Below are 14,609 nucleotides of genomic sequence, written 5' to 3'. Positions count from 1 at the left end.
TTTGCTGCCAAAGTACATGAGACATTGCAGAGAATCGTCCAAAGGTCGTGGTTCAGAGTGTTGGAAAGCTCCTCTAGCACCCAAATAGCTTTGTTTACATTGACCAGGAGAACGCGTGTAGCGGAAATTTGCTCTCATAGTAGGGCAAAGCTAGCGCGGTTATAAATGTGGAAAGCCTTCTGTGAAGAGAAACGATGCTTTAACTTTACACAATTTGGGATTACCTCATTATCCTAGCAGCATTTTAAGAAGGTCAAACGATTTAGTTGTCTTGATATCTTCAACTTTAGTTTGCTGTATTGGCGGGCTTGCGTGCGATAGAATCTCTGGGGATGATCATAATTCTTGTAGATAGGCTTATACATTGGTAACACATGACTATTAAATTATTTAAGGAATTTACAACGTAAACTGGAATATTAATTAAAAGAAACCTTAATAAATACCTCCTATATTTCAGCAATGTCACATTGCTATCTTCATGGGAACATATGCAACTATGACACGTGCATGCAGGCACTACAAAAAGCAAATGAGGCAGAAGAGAGAAAACTACTGTTGTTCCTACTAGAGTCCTAAAGGTGGCCCCCTAGCGGGCTATAATGGGTTGTCTTGGCTGTTGGGCTGAAGTTCTCAAGATGCAAGCTTCCCAAATTTGGGGCGGCAGTCTCATGCACCCAAATTTGTTGAGGTTTGGAAAGTTTTTTAGAGCTGAGGCTGATTCCATGAACAATCTTTCATATTTAAATTTGCTGTGGTGTATTAATGTGGCTTTCTTCCAACGTATTCTGTGGCGGTATCCAAAGCATGGTCTGCAAGCCCAGAGTGGTTATATTGATGAAACCAGCTGAAGTCTTTGTGTTCCGAAATCCTGACATTTGCTGTCCTGCCTGTTGGTCAAAGTAGGACAGTTTACAGCTGCAAGGGACCTGATATACCCCAGGTAGGTCTAGTGAAAGTGGCTGGTCTTTGGTGGAACAGATAAGGGATGCCAATTTCTTATATGGTTTGTAACAAGAAGTCAGGTCATATTTTTTTTAAGATTTTGGTTAACTTTTCAGAGGTGTCCTGAACATAGGGAATGGTGATGGATTTAGTGTAATCTTTGTTATGAAAGGAGGGGAGGAGTTCTCTCTTCTGCCTCATTTGCTTTTTGCAGTGCCTGCACGCATGTGTCATAGTTGTATGTTCCCATGAAGATAGTAATGTGACATTGCCGAAATATAGGAGGTATTTATTAAAGTTTCTTTTAATTAATATTCCAGTTTACGTTGTAAATTCCTTAAATAATTTAACAGTCATGTAATATAGATGTTTTTCTCCATCTGATCCTAAGTGTATCTGGAGCATGGCTGCCAATCCTGACTTGCAATACAGATGATCTCAGATGTAATTTTTGTGTTCTTCAAGGTGGATGTTAACGGATCTACAAGTCTGTCCAAAGTTGGCTAAACTGCAGGCACAAGGAACTTTTTATGCTCCAGGATGTTCAAGAGGATATAGTCAATCTTTAGGAGAACATATGAAGGTAACTAGCTGAATGAAAGGTTTGAAAGTATGAAGATCATATTTGCAGAGATCTTTAGCTATTTTTTTTCTGCTGTACCATTAACATATGGGATAGGAATGGTTTTGCTGCGATCCTGTGTGTGGGGTGTAGGAGGGTTGGGGTGCAAGTAATATTTCATCTATTTTATATGGGTTGTAGCCGTTGGCTAAAAAAGGTGTTGTGAAGGTCCCTGAGTGCAGTTTCAAGGGCTGTGTCATTTGAACAAATAGCCAAGTAAGTGTTTTGAGGATGCCATACTGTTGGAAAGGGTAGTGTGATCGTTTATGTAAATACCTTCTAGTATGAGTGGGTTTTCTGTAGTTGGAGAACAATAATGAGCCATCGGAAAGTTGTGTCACTAGTGTATCTAAAAAGGGGAGATTATTACTATTGTTACTTTCTTTTTCGATAGTAAAGTTTATTTTAGGATGTTAGCTATGAAGATGTGCCAAAAATATATCTAATGTATCTTGACCAGGAGGCCAAACAGTGCACATCATCAACATAGTGCAGCCAAACAGTTGGTTTTAGTGTGGCTTTGGGCTGTGTTGAGTGCTTGGTTTTCAAACTGCTCCATATAGAGTCTACAATAGAGGGGAAAGAGGAGAACTCATAGCAGTCTCATCCAACTGTTTGTATATTTTTCTTTTCCATAGGAAACAACCTGCATATATGGTGAATGTGAATAATTCGATTATGTCGTGGGGGGGGGGGATGTGGCTTAATAAGGTTAAAGGTCTCTGTCAAAGGTACATTAGTGACAAGTGAGGTGATATCAAAACTGACCACCATGATGTTAGAATCTGTCAGAGGTAGATTTTCTATTAATGTTTTAAAGTGCAAAGATTGGTTGGTTTATAGTTTATTTGGTACAAAAACTACAAAGGTCATACTGTACAGTACTAAAGGTTATAACAATAGCATTTACAGAAAAATAGTTTCTCAAAGCAGCATCTCTAGGTAAACAGAACTGCTGCAGAGGGCACAGCAACACACAAGGTCAGAGGTTATTACAGTAGTGCAAAAATAGTTAACAATATAAGTTAATACATAATATATGAAACACTAAGCGAAGGAATGCAGTATCTACATATATGTAAGATTATAATAGATGCCTTTATAGCAGTACAAAAATAGACAAAAAGGGATTATTATACAATATGTATGGATGAAAATTAAATTTAGCAATGCAGTAGAAACAGAATTTAGAATACATATAAACAGAATTTCTAGAAAGTACACAAATAGGTAAGATGTTCTACAGTACTACATGATTATTCGAAAAATAAAGTAGTAAATAAGATGCATACACAATACACAAAATGCATGTTAAGCGATGCAATATCTACATATAAACAAAATTACTGCAGAGGTTTCAGCAGTACATAAATAGATAATTATAGGTTAACATATGTATATACAAAACAAGTCAAGGAAAGCAGTGTCTACATCTAGTAAGATTATAACAAACATTATTATACTAATAAAATGAATTATTATGCAGCATTGATGCATAAAATTTAAGTTTAGCATTATGGTATTTACATATTAACAAAATTACAGCAGGGTGATACAAATATACAAAATCAAGGCCTATGGTAATACATAATTGGTCAGATTTAACCTAATGAAAAATATGTATGTATAAAAGTTAAGTAAAAAAGTATTTACATATAAACAAATTTATGGTCAAATGTGTGTGTACAAATTAATTCTTTCTAAAAAATTAAAAACATCATGCAATTTGCCTAAGTCTGCTTGCATTTCCCTGAGTGTATATGGCTTGGTTAGATAGGTGAAAATTTCATTCCTCTCTCGTGTAAATTGACAATCTACCAGAATATGATGAATAGTGAGATGTGTGTTGCATTTTTCACATATGGGTGGGTCATCAGCTCTCAGTAAATGAGAATGCGTAAGGTGACTGTGACCTATGCGGAGCCTAGCAAGGACAACTTCCTCCCTTCTCTTTGTACGTTGACTAGAATGCCAGTGTTTAATTTCAGGTTTAATGTTATATAATTTGTTTGTTGATGTTTCTTGCCATGTTAACTCCCACTGAGCAATTAGCTTTGATCTTATAAGTTGTCTGTAGTCTGTATATGGAACTGTCAAATAGTATGTGGAGAAGGTATGGGCTGATTTAGCAGCTGCATCTGCAGCCTCATTTCCTTTGATTCTGATGTGGCTGGGAATCCAGCAGAACTGAACATCGAAATTAAGGATTTTCATTTTGTGAAGCAGGTGGACTTCATAAAGTACTGGATGAGGATTATACATAGGGGAAGAGATAGCCTGTAAAGAGCTCAATGAGTCTGTATAAATTATACACTTTTGGTAGTAGTTTTCTTTTATATGCACAAGTGCAAGCTGAATGGCATGTAACTCTGTTGTATAATTACTGCAGTCTGGCTGGATCTGATTTGAGATAATAATGTCAGGAAACACAGCAGCACAACCAACAGAGGTGTTAGTTCTTGAACCATCAGTATAGATGGGTAAGAAATCAGCGTGTGCTGCTCTGTGTGCATTAAACAATTGCAGGTAGATGGATGATGGGATATAAGATTTCTGTAACTGACAAAGTGAGAGGTTGCAGGATGGTGTGCAAACCTGCCATGGAGGAATGCTGTTATGTTTAGTGTAGCTAATGTTGTCAACATTTATACTAACAGCTTGCATAGTTTCTTTAATACGCATACCAAAAGGATGTATAGCAGTTTGATGTGTGTGATATTGAGCTTCCCAATGCAGAGAGAAGATACTATTCCATGTTGGGTGATCTGGGAGAGATTTTATTTTTAGGGCGTAATTAAAAGACAACTGTTTTCGTCGAAGTGATAGAGCTGGTTCATTTGCTTCTACATAGAGGCTTGGAGTGGGTGAGGTGTGAAACGCACCAGTAGCTATCCGTATACCTTGATGATGGATGGAATCCAACCATCGTTGGTTACTCTGTCTTGCCGAACCATAGACTTGGGACCCATAATCCAGCTTTGAACGTATAAGTGCACGATAAAGATGGAGCAATGAAGCTCAATCAGCACCCCACTCAGTAGAGGATAGAGAGCAAAGGAGGTTCAAAGTTCTTTTGCACTTTTCTCTTAGTTGATGAATGTGTGCTAGAAATGTGAGTTTTCTGTCAAAAATGAGTCCCAAGAACTTGGTTTCTGTAGTTACTGGAATAACAGTAGGTCCCATTCTTAGTTCAGGATCTGGGTGATGAGTGCATTTTCGACAGAAGCGTACACAGATACTTTTTTGTGTTGAAAACCTAACCCCATTATTAAGAGTCCACAGAGAGACATGATCAATTGCTTGCTGAAGTTGTCTTTCAATTACCCTCATTTTACGTGAGTGACAGTAAATTGTGAAGTCATCAACATATAGAGCATTGTCTACAGTGGGAGGAAGCTGTTCAATGATTGAGTTGATTTTAATAGCATAAAGGGTTACACTTAAGACAGAGCCTTGGGGGAACACCTTGTTCTTGAAGATATGGTTGAGATAGTGTACTTCCCACTCTGACTTGGAAAGTTCGCCTGGACAGAAAGTTTTTAATAAATATAGGGAGGTGTCCTTTGAGACCTAGGTTACAGAGGTCTTTTAATATGCCATATCTCCAGGTTGTGTCATAAGCTTTTTCAGTGTCAAAAAAACCCGAGACAAGATGTTCTCGCTTCAGAAATGCATGTCTTATATATGTTTCTAACCGAACTAAATGGTCTAAAGTTGATCGATGTCTACGGAAACCACATTGTGTATTGGAAAGAAGACTGTTGCTTTCTAAATACCAGAGACGTCTGGCATTAACCATTTTCTCTAGTATCTTAAAAAGACAGCTGGTCAGAGCAATGGGTTGATAATTATTTGCTTGTGTTGGATCTTTTCCTGGTTTTGGGATAGCAATGACAATTGACTTATGCCAAGAATTTGGAAACTCTTCCTCCGCAAGTATTCTATTGTATAATAAGAGAAGAAGATCCACAGAAGATGATGGTAGATGTTTTATTTCATAATGGATGTCATCAGGTCCTACTGCACTAGGGTGAGATTGTAGGAGAGCTCTTTTTAGTTCCTCCTTGACAAATGGCTGATTATATGGCTGAAGAATGTTGGTAGAAAAATTAAGCCTTTGTTTGTCTTGCTGCTCTTTCAGCATTAAAAATTCCGGAGAATATGAAGCTGTTGCTGAGATTTTAGCTAAAGTTTCTCCTAAAGTATCTGAAATAGCTTTGGGATCAGCAAGAACACTTCCATTATAGTCTAAGGTAAACAAACAATGTGTATTATATCTGCCTTTCATTTTCTGGATTTTATCCCATACAATTTTTGGACTGGTCATTTGATTAATTAATGTAGTAAATTGGATCCATGATTGTTTTTGACTCTGACATCTTACAAAACGTGCTCTGGCTCGAGCATGCTTGAAAGTTATTAAATTTGATGTGGTGGGGTATCTACGAAATATGCTCCATGCTCTGTGTTGATTTTTTTTTTTTTTTTGGCTGCCTGACATTCTGGGTTCCACCAAGGCTTTGGATAGACTGGAAATCGAGATGATGTTTTTGGGATGGAGGTTGTTGCTGCCTGGACAATGCATTCTGTTATATATTTTACAGCTTCATTGATAGGTGTTTGACTGATGGCATCAGCATTAAATTTTGCAAGATGAGAGAAAGTGTTCCAGTCAGCCTGGTCCATTTTCCATATAGGTATCCGTGTGGGTGAACATGGTTCCTGTGAAGACATTGAACAAAGAACAGAAAAGTGATCACTTCCATATATGTTCTCTTCAACGTCCCACATGAGCAGTGGAAGAATGGAAGGGGAACAAATTATAAGATCAATTGCAGAATATGAGTGGGTAGGCATATGGAAGAAAGTATTGAGTTTATTATTGAGAAGGGAAAAGTTATTATCAAGAATTTTTTCAATGCTTCGACCTCGTCTATTAGTGTTGGCACTACCCCATAGAGTATTGTGACCGTTAAAGTCACCCATCAAAAGTATGGGTTTAGGCAGTTGCGAGATAAGGTTATCAAGATCAATTTCATTTAACTCAGCACTTGGTGGTAAATAAATTGAACATACTGTAATAAGGAATCTCACAGAGAAGCGAATCGCTACCGCTTACAGAGAAGTATTAAGTTGGACCTGATGGAAAGGAGTATGATTGCCCACTAGGATAGCTACTCCTCCATGAGCAGGCCCATCTTCAGTTCTATCCTTACGTACAACAACAGTGAAATTCCTAAAGGTACGGTCCTCATTGGGTTTTAAGTAAGTTTCCTGTAGACAGAAACAGAAAGGTTTGTGTTTCTGCAACAACATCTTGATATCCTCAATATTCTGGTGGATCCCACGACAGTTCCATTGTAAAAATTTACCTATTGTTTTGATTTTATTGACTTGTCTGGTTTTCGAGAGGTTGAGGGCTTACCTTTATCAGATTTATATTTATCCACTGTTTTAGGGAAGTATGGACGGCCAGTGTCCATCTCTTTCTCTGGTAGAGTGTTCAAAACATCAAATGCGTTAGGGTCAGTTGATATGCTTGGTTTGCTTTCAGTGGGTATTGAGGTATCCATTTTTTCTGTGCGAGTGTCTGGTGGTTTATCTTTGAGTGAAGTCTCCACCATAATTTTTTTGACAGATGAGTTTTCATTGAATGGGACCATTTTTGAAGTTGTCTCTGGAGTGAGGCCATAGGTCTTGTGATTAATGCGTTCAACAGAGAAGCACTTACGATCGTAAAGTTCAGATATGGTGAAATTATCAAATGGTGGAATAGACATACATGTTTAAGTTGCTGTTGGCACTTTTTTAATTGTTACTTTTTGAGCATAAGAGGATCGTAGAACAGGTGTAATGGTGGCTAGCTTTCTTTTTGCATCCTGATATGTAATGTTTTGTTCTGTTTTTATTTTTTGTATCTCTTTTTCATCTTTCCATTTCTGACATGCACGAGAGTATGCTGGATGATCTCCCTGACAGTTGACACATTTAGCTTTTTTTTCACAGCAAGATTTATTTTCATGTTCTTTACTACCACATCGAGCACAGGTAGTAGAACCACGACAGGCAGTTTGGGCATGTCCATATCTTTGACATTTAAAGCATCTCAGCGGGTTAGGGATATATATACTAACAGGACAGCTGAGATACCCTGCTTTTACAGATGTCGGAGGCCTAGGTGTATCAAAAATAAGGATGACATTCTTGGTTAAGACCAGGCGACCATCCCTGCGTATCAGGATGCGCCTCACACCGTCACTCCTTGATCTTTAAGCTCTGAACATATCTCCTCATCAGGAACCTCAAGGAGATCCCATTCTGATATCACTCCTCTACTGGAATTGAGTGTTCTGCGAGGTGTTACTGCAATTTGTATTCCACCCATTGTCGTTGCTCTCAGTAGTTTCTCGGAATGTTGTTTGCACATTGTTTCCACGAGGATATCACCAGAACGCAATTTCTTGACAGTTTTGGGAGATCCTGCCAATCCTTCTAAACCTTTCTGGATAAAGAAGAGTGACATTTTCCCAATTGGTTTTTCACCTGTTGCATGAATGATTAAAAAGGTTGATACATTTTTGTTAGTATCCGATATCTTTTGTTTCTTACTTCTGTTCCCATATGCTGTGTCTATATTATCAGTACTTGGTTGGGACTTTGTTAGGGTCCCCTGAAACATTTGAGGATGAAGAATTCATATTTTAAGGAATTTTTAATTCGGCGCCAAAGCTCCCCACCCACCACAGAGCCACACATGGACGCCCACTACCCAGCAAGCAAAGAATGCGCTCAGGAGTGGAATACCAGGGCTACCCTGGACGCTATACCGGCGCTGCAGCAGGTCTAGGATCCCGACCCCGGACCATGGGGTGAGAGACTTACTGCAACACCATTGACCCTTGCAGGCAAGCCCACTAGCCGATTGATCCTGGCTGGGTCATCCAGGACCACCCATCTTGCCGAAGCAGGGGCCAAAGCAGTGCAAGACTACCAGGATCCCCCTTTCTGATGTCCACGGGTCGCACCGCACGGCAAATACGCCGTTGGATCCCAGTGATGGTGGTCTGGAAAAAGGATAGTGAAAAAGACTCAGGAGAAGTAGAGCAAAGAATACGGGAAGAAAAGCAAAGAAAAAGAGGAAGAATGAAAAGGGCCAGTACCATCACTGGGAGGTCCCCTCCACCACAAACAGGTGCCCCACATGGAGGGGAAGTGCAAAGAGTTTTTAACAGATGAGGGAGAGTTGTTTGTAGGTGGGGCATCTATGCTATCCACTACTAAAGAAGATAGACTGGAAGACTATCATTTTAAGACCTAACAGCCAGACTTCTCTAAATCAACTCTGTAGTTATCTGACCCATAGAGGATGCCATGTAAGGACATCAGGTGTCAGTTACAATAGTTACAATTTAAATTGCTTCTATAATTACTTAGTTTAGTGCTGTGTGCCTGTCACAGTTACCATGCTCTGATGATGCTGAGTAGAAACCAGTGCAATATTAGTGAGTTTAATAAATGTATTTTTCTTTTTACCTTGGTGTTGTTTATACTGTTAAGCATTATTATGAATAATGAACAACACCTAAGCCTATCTTTACATATATGACGATCTTGTAGGATATAGTATATTCTTATATCCATTGGTGTGATCATTTCAGTTTAAGACTCCAATGATTAATGGTTTTATGTTTATGGCAAAGACGGATAAAGATGGGGATCATATTGGTCATTTACTTTGCCATTCAGAAATATCATCTATTTGATATATAACATATACAATAGTGCATGTTCTAATCTAAATTGGAAAATACTTTAATAAAACTAAATAAATTCAAAATCTCTCTCTCTTCTTTCTTATCCGATATAGTTATTTTTAAAAATAATATTTTGCATACCCTTGGTTCATCTTCAGATCCAATAGGCTTCTGTCTCTCTTTCAATAAGGTGTGATATACCTAGAAGGGAAAATATATTTCTTATAAATTTAGTCATAAATATACTAATCAAGCAGCATAATTTATTCAAAATTCACAATAAGATCATTCATCCTTTCTTAAGGATGAAAATTATTTATAATCACATCACTGTTTTCTGAAATTTACCCAATAGATGCCAACTGCTATGATAGTACTTGACAGTTAAGGTTTTCTTTCTTTCTTTTAGTCTTTTTTTTTTTTTTTAATAATCCCATACATAAGAGGCTGTTCAAAGTTTTATACTACATCAGTACTGCAGATGGCAGAAAGTTGATGGGAAAGAAGAAACTACTTAACATTGGATTTGAAGAGCTGTAGGTTGTGCTCTTTAGAGAATATGTAAGAGGGAAGACTGTTCTAAAAGATAATGAATGAATACAGAGGAATAAAAATTTGTTTTGTGAGTTTGGAGTTTAAACTGTGAAGGAGGGTTGAGTAGCCACAGCAATATTTTAACAGATTTAGAGAAGAGTGGGAGAATTACTGACACCAATTTTAATGAACTAACTACGACTACAGAAACATTTATAGAGAATGTAAGATGCAGGAACTGAATGTTGGTGAGAAAGAGTGGAGAAGAACCAGTGAGCGAGTGATGGGTCATTAATCAACCTATGATCTCTCTTCTGAATTAAGTCATATATTTTAAGGAAACAACACTCCTAAAAGAACAGTATTCACTGACTGGATGAATTTGTGATTGGTATAGAATTAACACTTGTTCAGAAGTAAATAAAAATCTTGAGTGAAAAAGAAAACCTAATTTCTGGGATTGTGAGGCAATATTATATTTATGCCAAGAAACATTGGAGGTTACAGTTATTCCAAGAAAATAAATCTTGTCTTTGGATTTGTGTCCAGAGGAAGACTGACAAAAAAAGTCCGGTTTTGTGAGAAAAAGACAGATTTTTTTTTACTAACATAAAGAGCCAAAAGACTTCATTTCGGTGGTGCAAAATTATATAAATCCAATGGATATTAAATCCAGCATTATTTCAAAGCTGAATACAGAAACTGGTTCAAGTTCCTTAGTACTGAACGAGAGTTTTTGCTCTCTTAAGGTTTTTGCCTGGTCTCTGAGGAAAACCAACCAGTTCAAAACAGCTGTCAGGCCAGTGAAATCTTATCAAATTGGACCAATAGAAGGTGAATATATGGATGCTTGGGCAGCTACATGACTCCTATAAGGTCTGCGCTAGGGCAACTCGTAAATGCCGGCGAGTGTATTCCCGTAAGCTCTCCAGTTAAATTTCCTACAAAACTTTTAGTTTCTGCATTCGGCTTTGAAATAATGCTGGATTTAATATCCACTTGATTTATATAGTTTTTTTTAAATTTTTTTTTAACCAGCTTTGAAATGAACAAGGTTATCAGAACTTCCCCTCTCATCAAAGAAAGGAGACTACTACTTACGATTCTATTAGTTGATATTCTGGAAATGTGTTGACTGGCAAAAAGCAAATTTTGTCAAATGAAAAAAGTGTGGTGTACTCTCACCAGCAAAACAATGGTTTGAATTTGCATTCATCTAAAGAAGGTTGTATAGAAGGCAGAGTAGATGATAATATAGTCATGTAGAACCACAGAATGAGCTATCACTCTTCCTTCTATACAACCTTCTCCAGATGAATGCAAATTCAATCCAATGTTTTGCTGATGAGAGTACACTTCACTCTTGTTGTTTAAGTTGCATAATTTTTTTGCATAATTAGTCACATAATCTTCCATATCTCCAAGAAACTCAGGGAACTAAATTTATGCACATTGATCCAGATGTGGCCATATCAAAACTTCAGAGTGGAATAATAACCTCTTTGTCTCTACTCACTGAGTTCTTTAATATCCATGCAACTCTTTGAAATATTTTGCTATTTCTGCAAAAAGAGCTTCTAATTCCCTGTCCATAGGGAATATAATGGCAATGAATCTTTTTATACTGAAGAACAAAATTTACACTCTGCCATATTAAACTGACATTCATTATCCTTTACCCATACTGAAAGATTTCTATATGACCTTTATTAAGTATTGCCTCTCCAGTTTAGCATAATCAGCAAACAACTGAGCATTTCCTCATTTCCCTTTGGCCCATTTCCTATATCTTTCATGTGAATAAACAACAATGGCAAAAAGCCTTGTGACACACCACTTGCTTTCTTTTGGATTCCATTCCATCATATATTCAGTGGATGTTTGGTTCATGTGATAATACTTACTATAATATCTGTATTACCATGATTTTTCTTTCGGGATGCATTAAAACATAATCACGATTCAATCTGCTTCAATGGATTTTCTGAAGCCCAAGAATTTATTTGATTTTTTTTCAGTTAAAGCAAGTGCAATTTTATACGATCTATTAGTGACAAGTTATGTACTTAGGAATACAGCACCAAATTGACAAGATGTCACACCATAAAATAAACAGAAATATGCACCAAACGTATTTTTTAACACCAACCAAATTTTGAGCCACTTTTATTGTGCAATTTATATATTAGTTAGAGATTTGTTTTTCATCTGGTCTCATTTTTTATAATAAGATACAGTATATCATGCAGATGGTACCAGAGTGAAAATGACTGGGATAACGCGTTTCTTATGAAGATTTAGAAGATTTAGCTAGACAGAAAATTTTTAACATAAAAATGTCCCTGAGCATATTTCCAGACTCTATCATAAGCTTTTTTTTTTCCCCATAGCAAAGAAAACTGAAACCAGATGTTCAACATTTTTAGAATGCATCTCTAGTAAATGTCTCTAAACAGATTAAATGATCCAATGTTGATCAGTGTCTGCAAAACCACATCATGTGCTGGAGAAAATGTCACTTCAAATCTTATTAAGACAGCTAGTTAGAACAAAAAGGATGGTTTGTTTATAGTTTTGAATCTCTTCTCAACTCTGGCAAGGCAATGACAGCCTTATGCCATGAATCATAGTGAACCAGGTGGTGTTTCGGATTGCATTAGTTGGAAATTGTGCTGTTATTATATCATTTTAGAAGTGATTTTGCTTAATCTTAATTCCAAAAGATAGTATAGCAATAGTTTTCAAGGGACTGAAGAATACTAAACCAACTATAAGTAATTGAGCATTTTAAAAAAAAAATTTCCTGTATTCTAATATTGGTTATAGCAAGCACTAGTAGTCAATGTGAAGCCATGCTTGCAGCAAAGATGGCAGCAGCAGCAAAACGGAGTGAGAGGGCAGAATTCTCGGCAAGCACATGGATGCATGGAACAGTGCCTTATCATGCTTGATGAAACCTTCTCCCAACACAACTGAAAAATAGCTCAAAGCAATTCACGACCAGTCACCCTCATCAGTTCAAGGCAACACGATTGACGTAGAAAACAAACGGTATAACGTGATCATCCTGAATTTCCATTTTGAAACTGATGTAATGCTAAATGACAACATTATTCAGAGTTGCATTGTTCAGTGCAACTCTGACCCCCAAGAAAATGGTCAGGTATCACTGCTTCAGGCCCATGATTACATGAAGAGATGGAATGAACTTCCTACTTTAACTCCAAACTGCTCCTAACTCTACACAAATCTGCCTGACCATTGAATACTGCTCTCATATTGGGGTGGTGCCCCTAAGAGCTCCCTAAAAATACTGAATTGTATATAGAAAAAGCAATTAGATTGATTGATGACCCCCCCCTCCCTCTCTTTCTCACTTACACACTCCACTCACTTTCATATAGGCATTCAGTCTCTGCAGCCTATATCTTCTATAAATACTTCCATGACCAATGTTCCTCAGAATTCGCATGAATAATTCCCACCCTTGTTGCAAATCTGTCTAAAAAGAGCAGCAGCCAATCAATAATCTCTCGCAGTTCAACTCCTAACCCACAAAACAAATTTCTCCTCCTAACATTCGTCTCTTCCACTGCTGCCCTCTGGAACAGCCCCCCCCCCCCCCCCCACACACACACCACGTTTCCCAAAGAATATAATCCACAGCATTTCAAGTCAGATGTGAACATTCCTTATTGCCCATCATCTATGGTACTATCAGTTGACCAACCTCTCATGGAGGAGTTCTCCTTAAAATCTGGAAACTCCTCCTCCTTAGTAAATATTCTGCCATATATAAAAGGAGGAGGAAAGAAATCGTAATGGATGACATCAGGCCATACAGTGCTGGCAGGTGAAAAATGTTGTTTGTTGATTATTAAAAATTCAAGATATGAAGCGTTTGATGAGATTCTAGCAAAGCTGTCTTGTAAAGTATGTGCAATTGCTGGGAGTTCAACAGCTAAACATTGATCGATTAAACGCACATGGGTTGCGCCATTATAATAATTTTAGCTTTTACAACTTCTTGTAATCTTACTTGTGTTATTTATATTCTCTTAATTGTACTCTTATGCTTTCTTAAGGTACTCTTATGATATCCTATCACTTATAATATCTCTTGTCTTATTCCCCACCATTACTTCTTAATGCTCCTACAGGGTGTTCGGGATAAATTTGACAGTTTCGTAAGGAAAAAGAAAATCTTCTTTGTATCTATTAAATTTAATGAATTGACAAAAAACATTACAGGCAGAGTTAATTACAATACTATCAACAAGATTTACTCAAAATAACCACCATTAGCATCGATCACAGCTTCAATCCTGCTTCGGAACCTCGAACAAGCTGATGCTACAGTCTCCCTGGGAAGGGCCGCAAAAACTGTTTTAATTTTATCCATTAACTGGGCTTTTGTATTACTGGAAGTGCGATTGGTGTCTTTTTCAACTGAGCCCCTTACAAAATAATCCATGGGGTTAAGGTCTGGGGAGTTTGGAGGCCAAACATTTGGACTGGTGAAGTCGTAGAAATTTTCAGACAACCATTTTTGACTTTTCCCAGAGGTGTGACAAGGGGCCGAATCCTGCTGCCATACATACGGCCTACCATTGGCTACCCTTGTTATCCAGGGCTTGACTACAGTGTTTAGCAACTCCACGTAGCCATCTGAAGTCAACCTGAGGCCCTCTTGGAAAAAATGCAGAGGCATCACATTGCCTTCAGAGGATACACATCCGAAAACCATCACAGTT

The 14,609-nt window shown here is 37.6% G+C and overlaps 1 protein-coding gene across 1 annotated transcript in view; it reads right to left on the bottom strand.

Moving 5' to 3' along the window:
* Positions 1–14,609, bottom strand: part of p (WD40 repeat domain-containing protein pink) — a 306,375-nt gene that overhangs the window by 26,249 nt on the left and 265,517 nt on the right. The window contains exon 21 of the mRNA XM_090396034.1: positions 9,463–9,522. Within this exon, the coding sequence (XP_090252160.1) occupies positions 9,463–9,522 (60 nt within the window). The remainder of the gene's footprint in view (positions 1–9,462; positions 9,523–14,609) is intronic.

Source organism: Typopeltis vanoorti, chromosome 7, assembly GCF_054136105.1.
Source record: "Typopeltis vanoorti isolate ZY-2024b chromosome 7, IOZ_Tvanoo_1.0, whole genome shotgun sequence".
Classification (NCBI taxonomy): Eukaryota; Metazoa; Arthropoda; class Arachnida; order Uropygi; family Thelyphonidae; genus Typopeltis; species Typopeltis vanoorti.
Note: the sequence above shows the minus strand (reverse complement) of the source record. Positions and strands in the feature narration are given on the sequence as shown.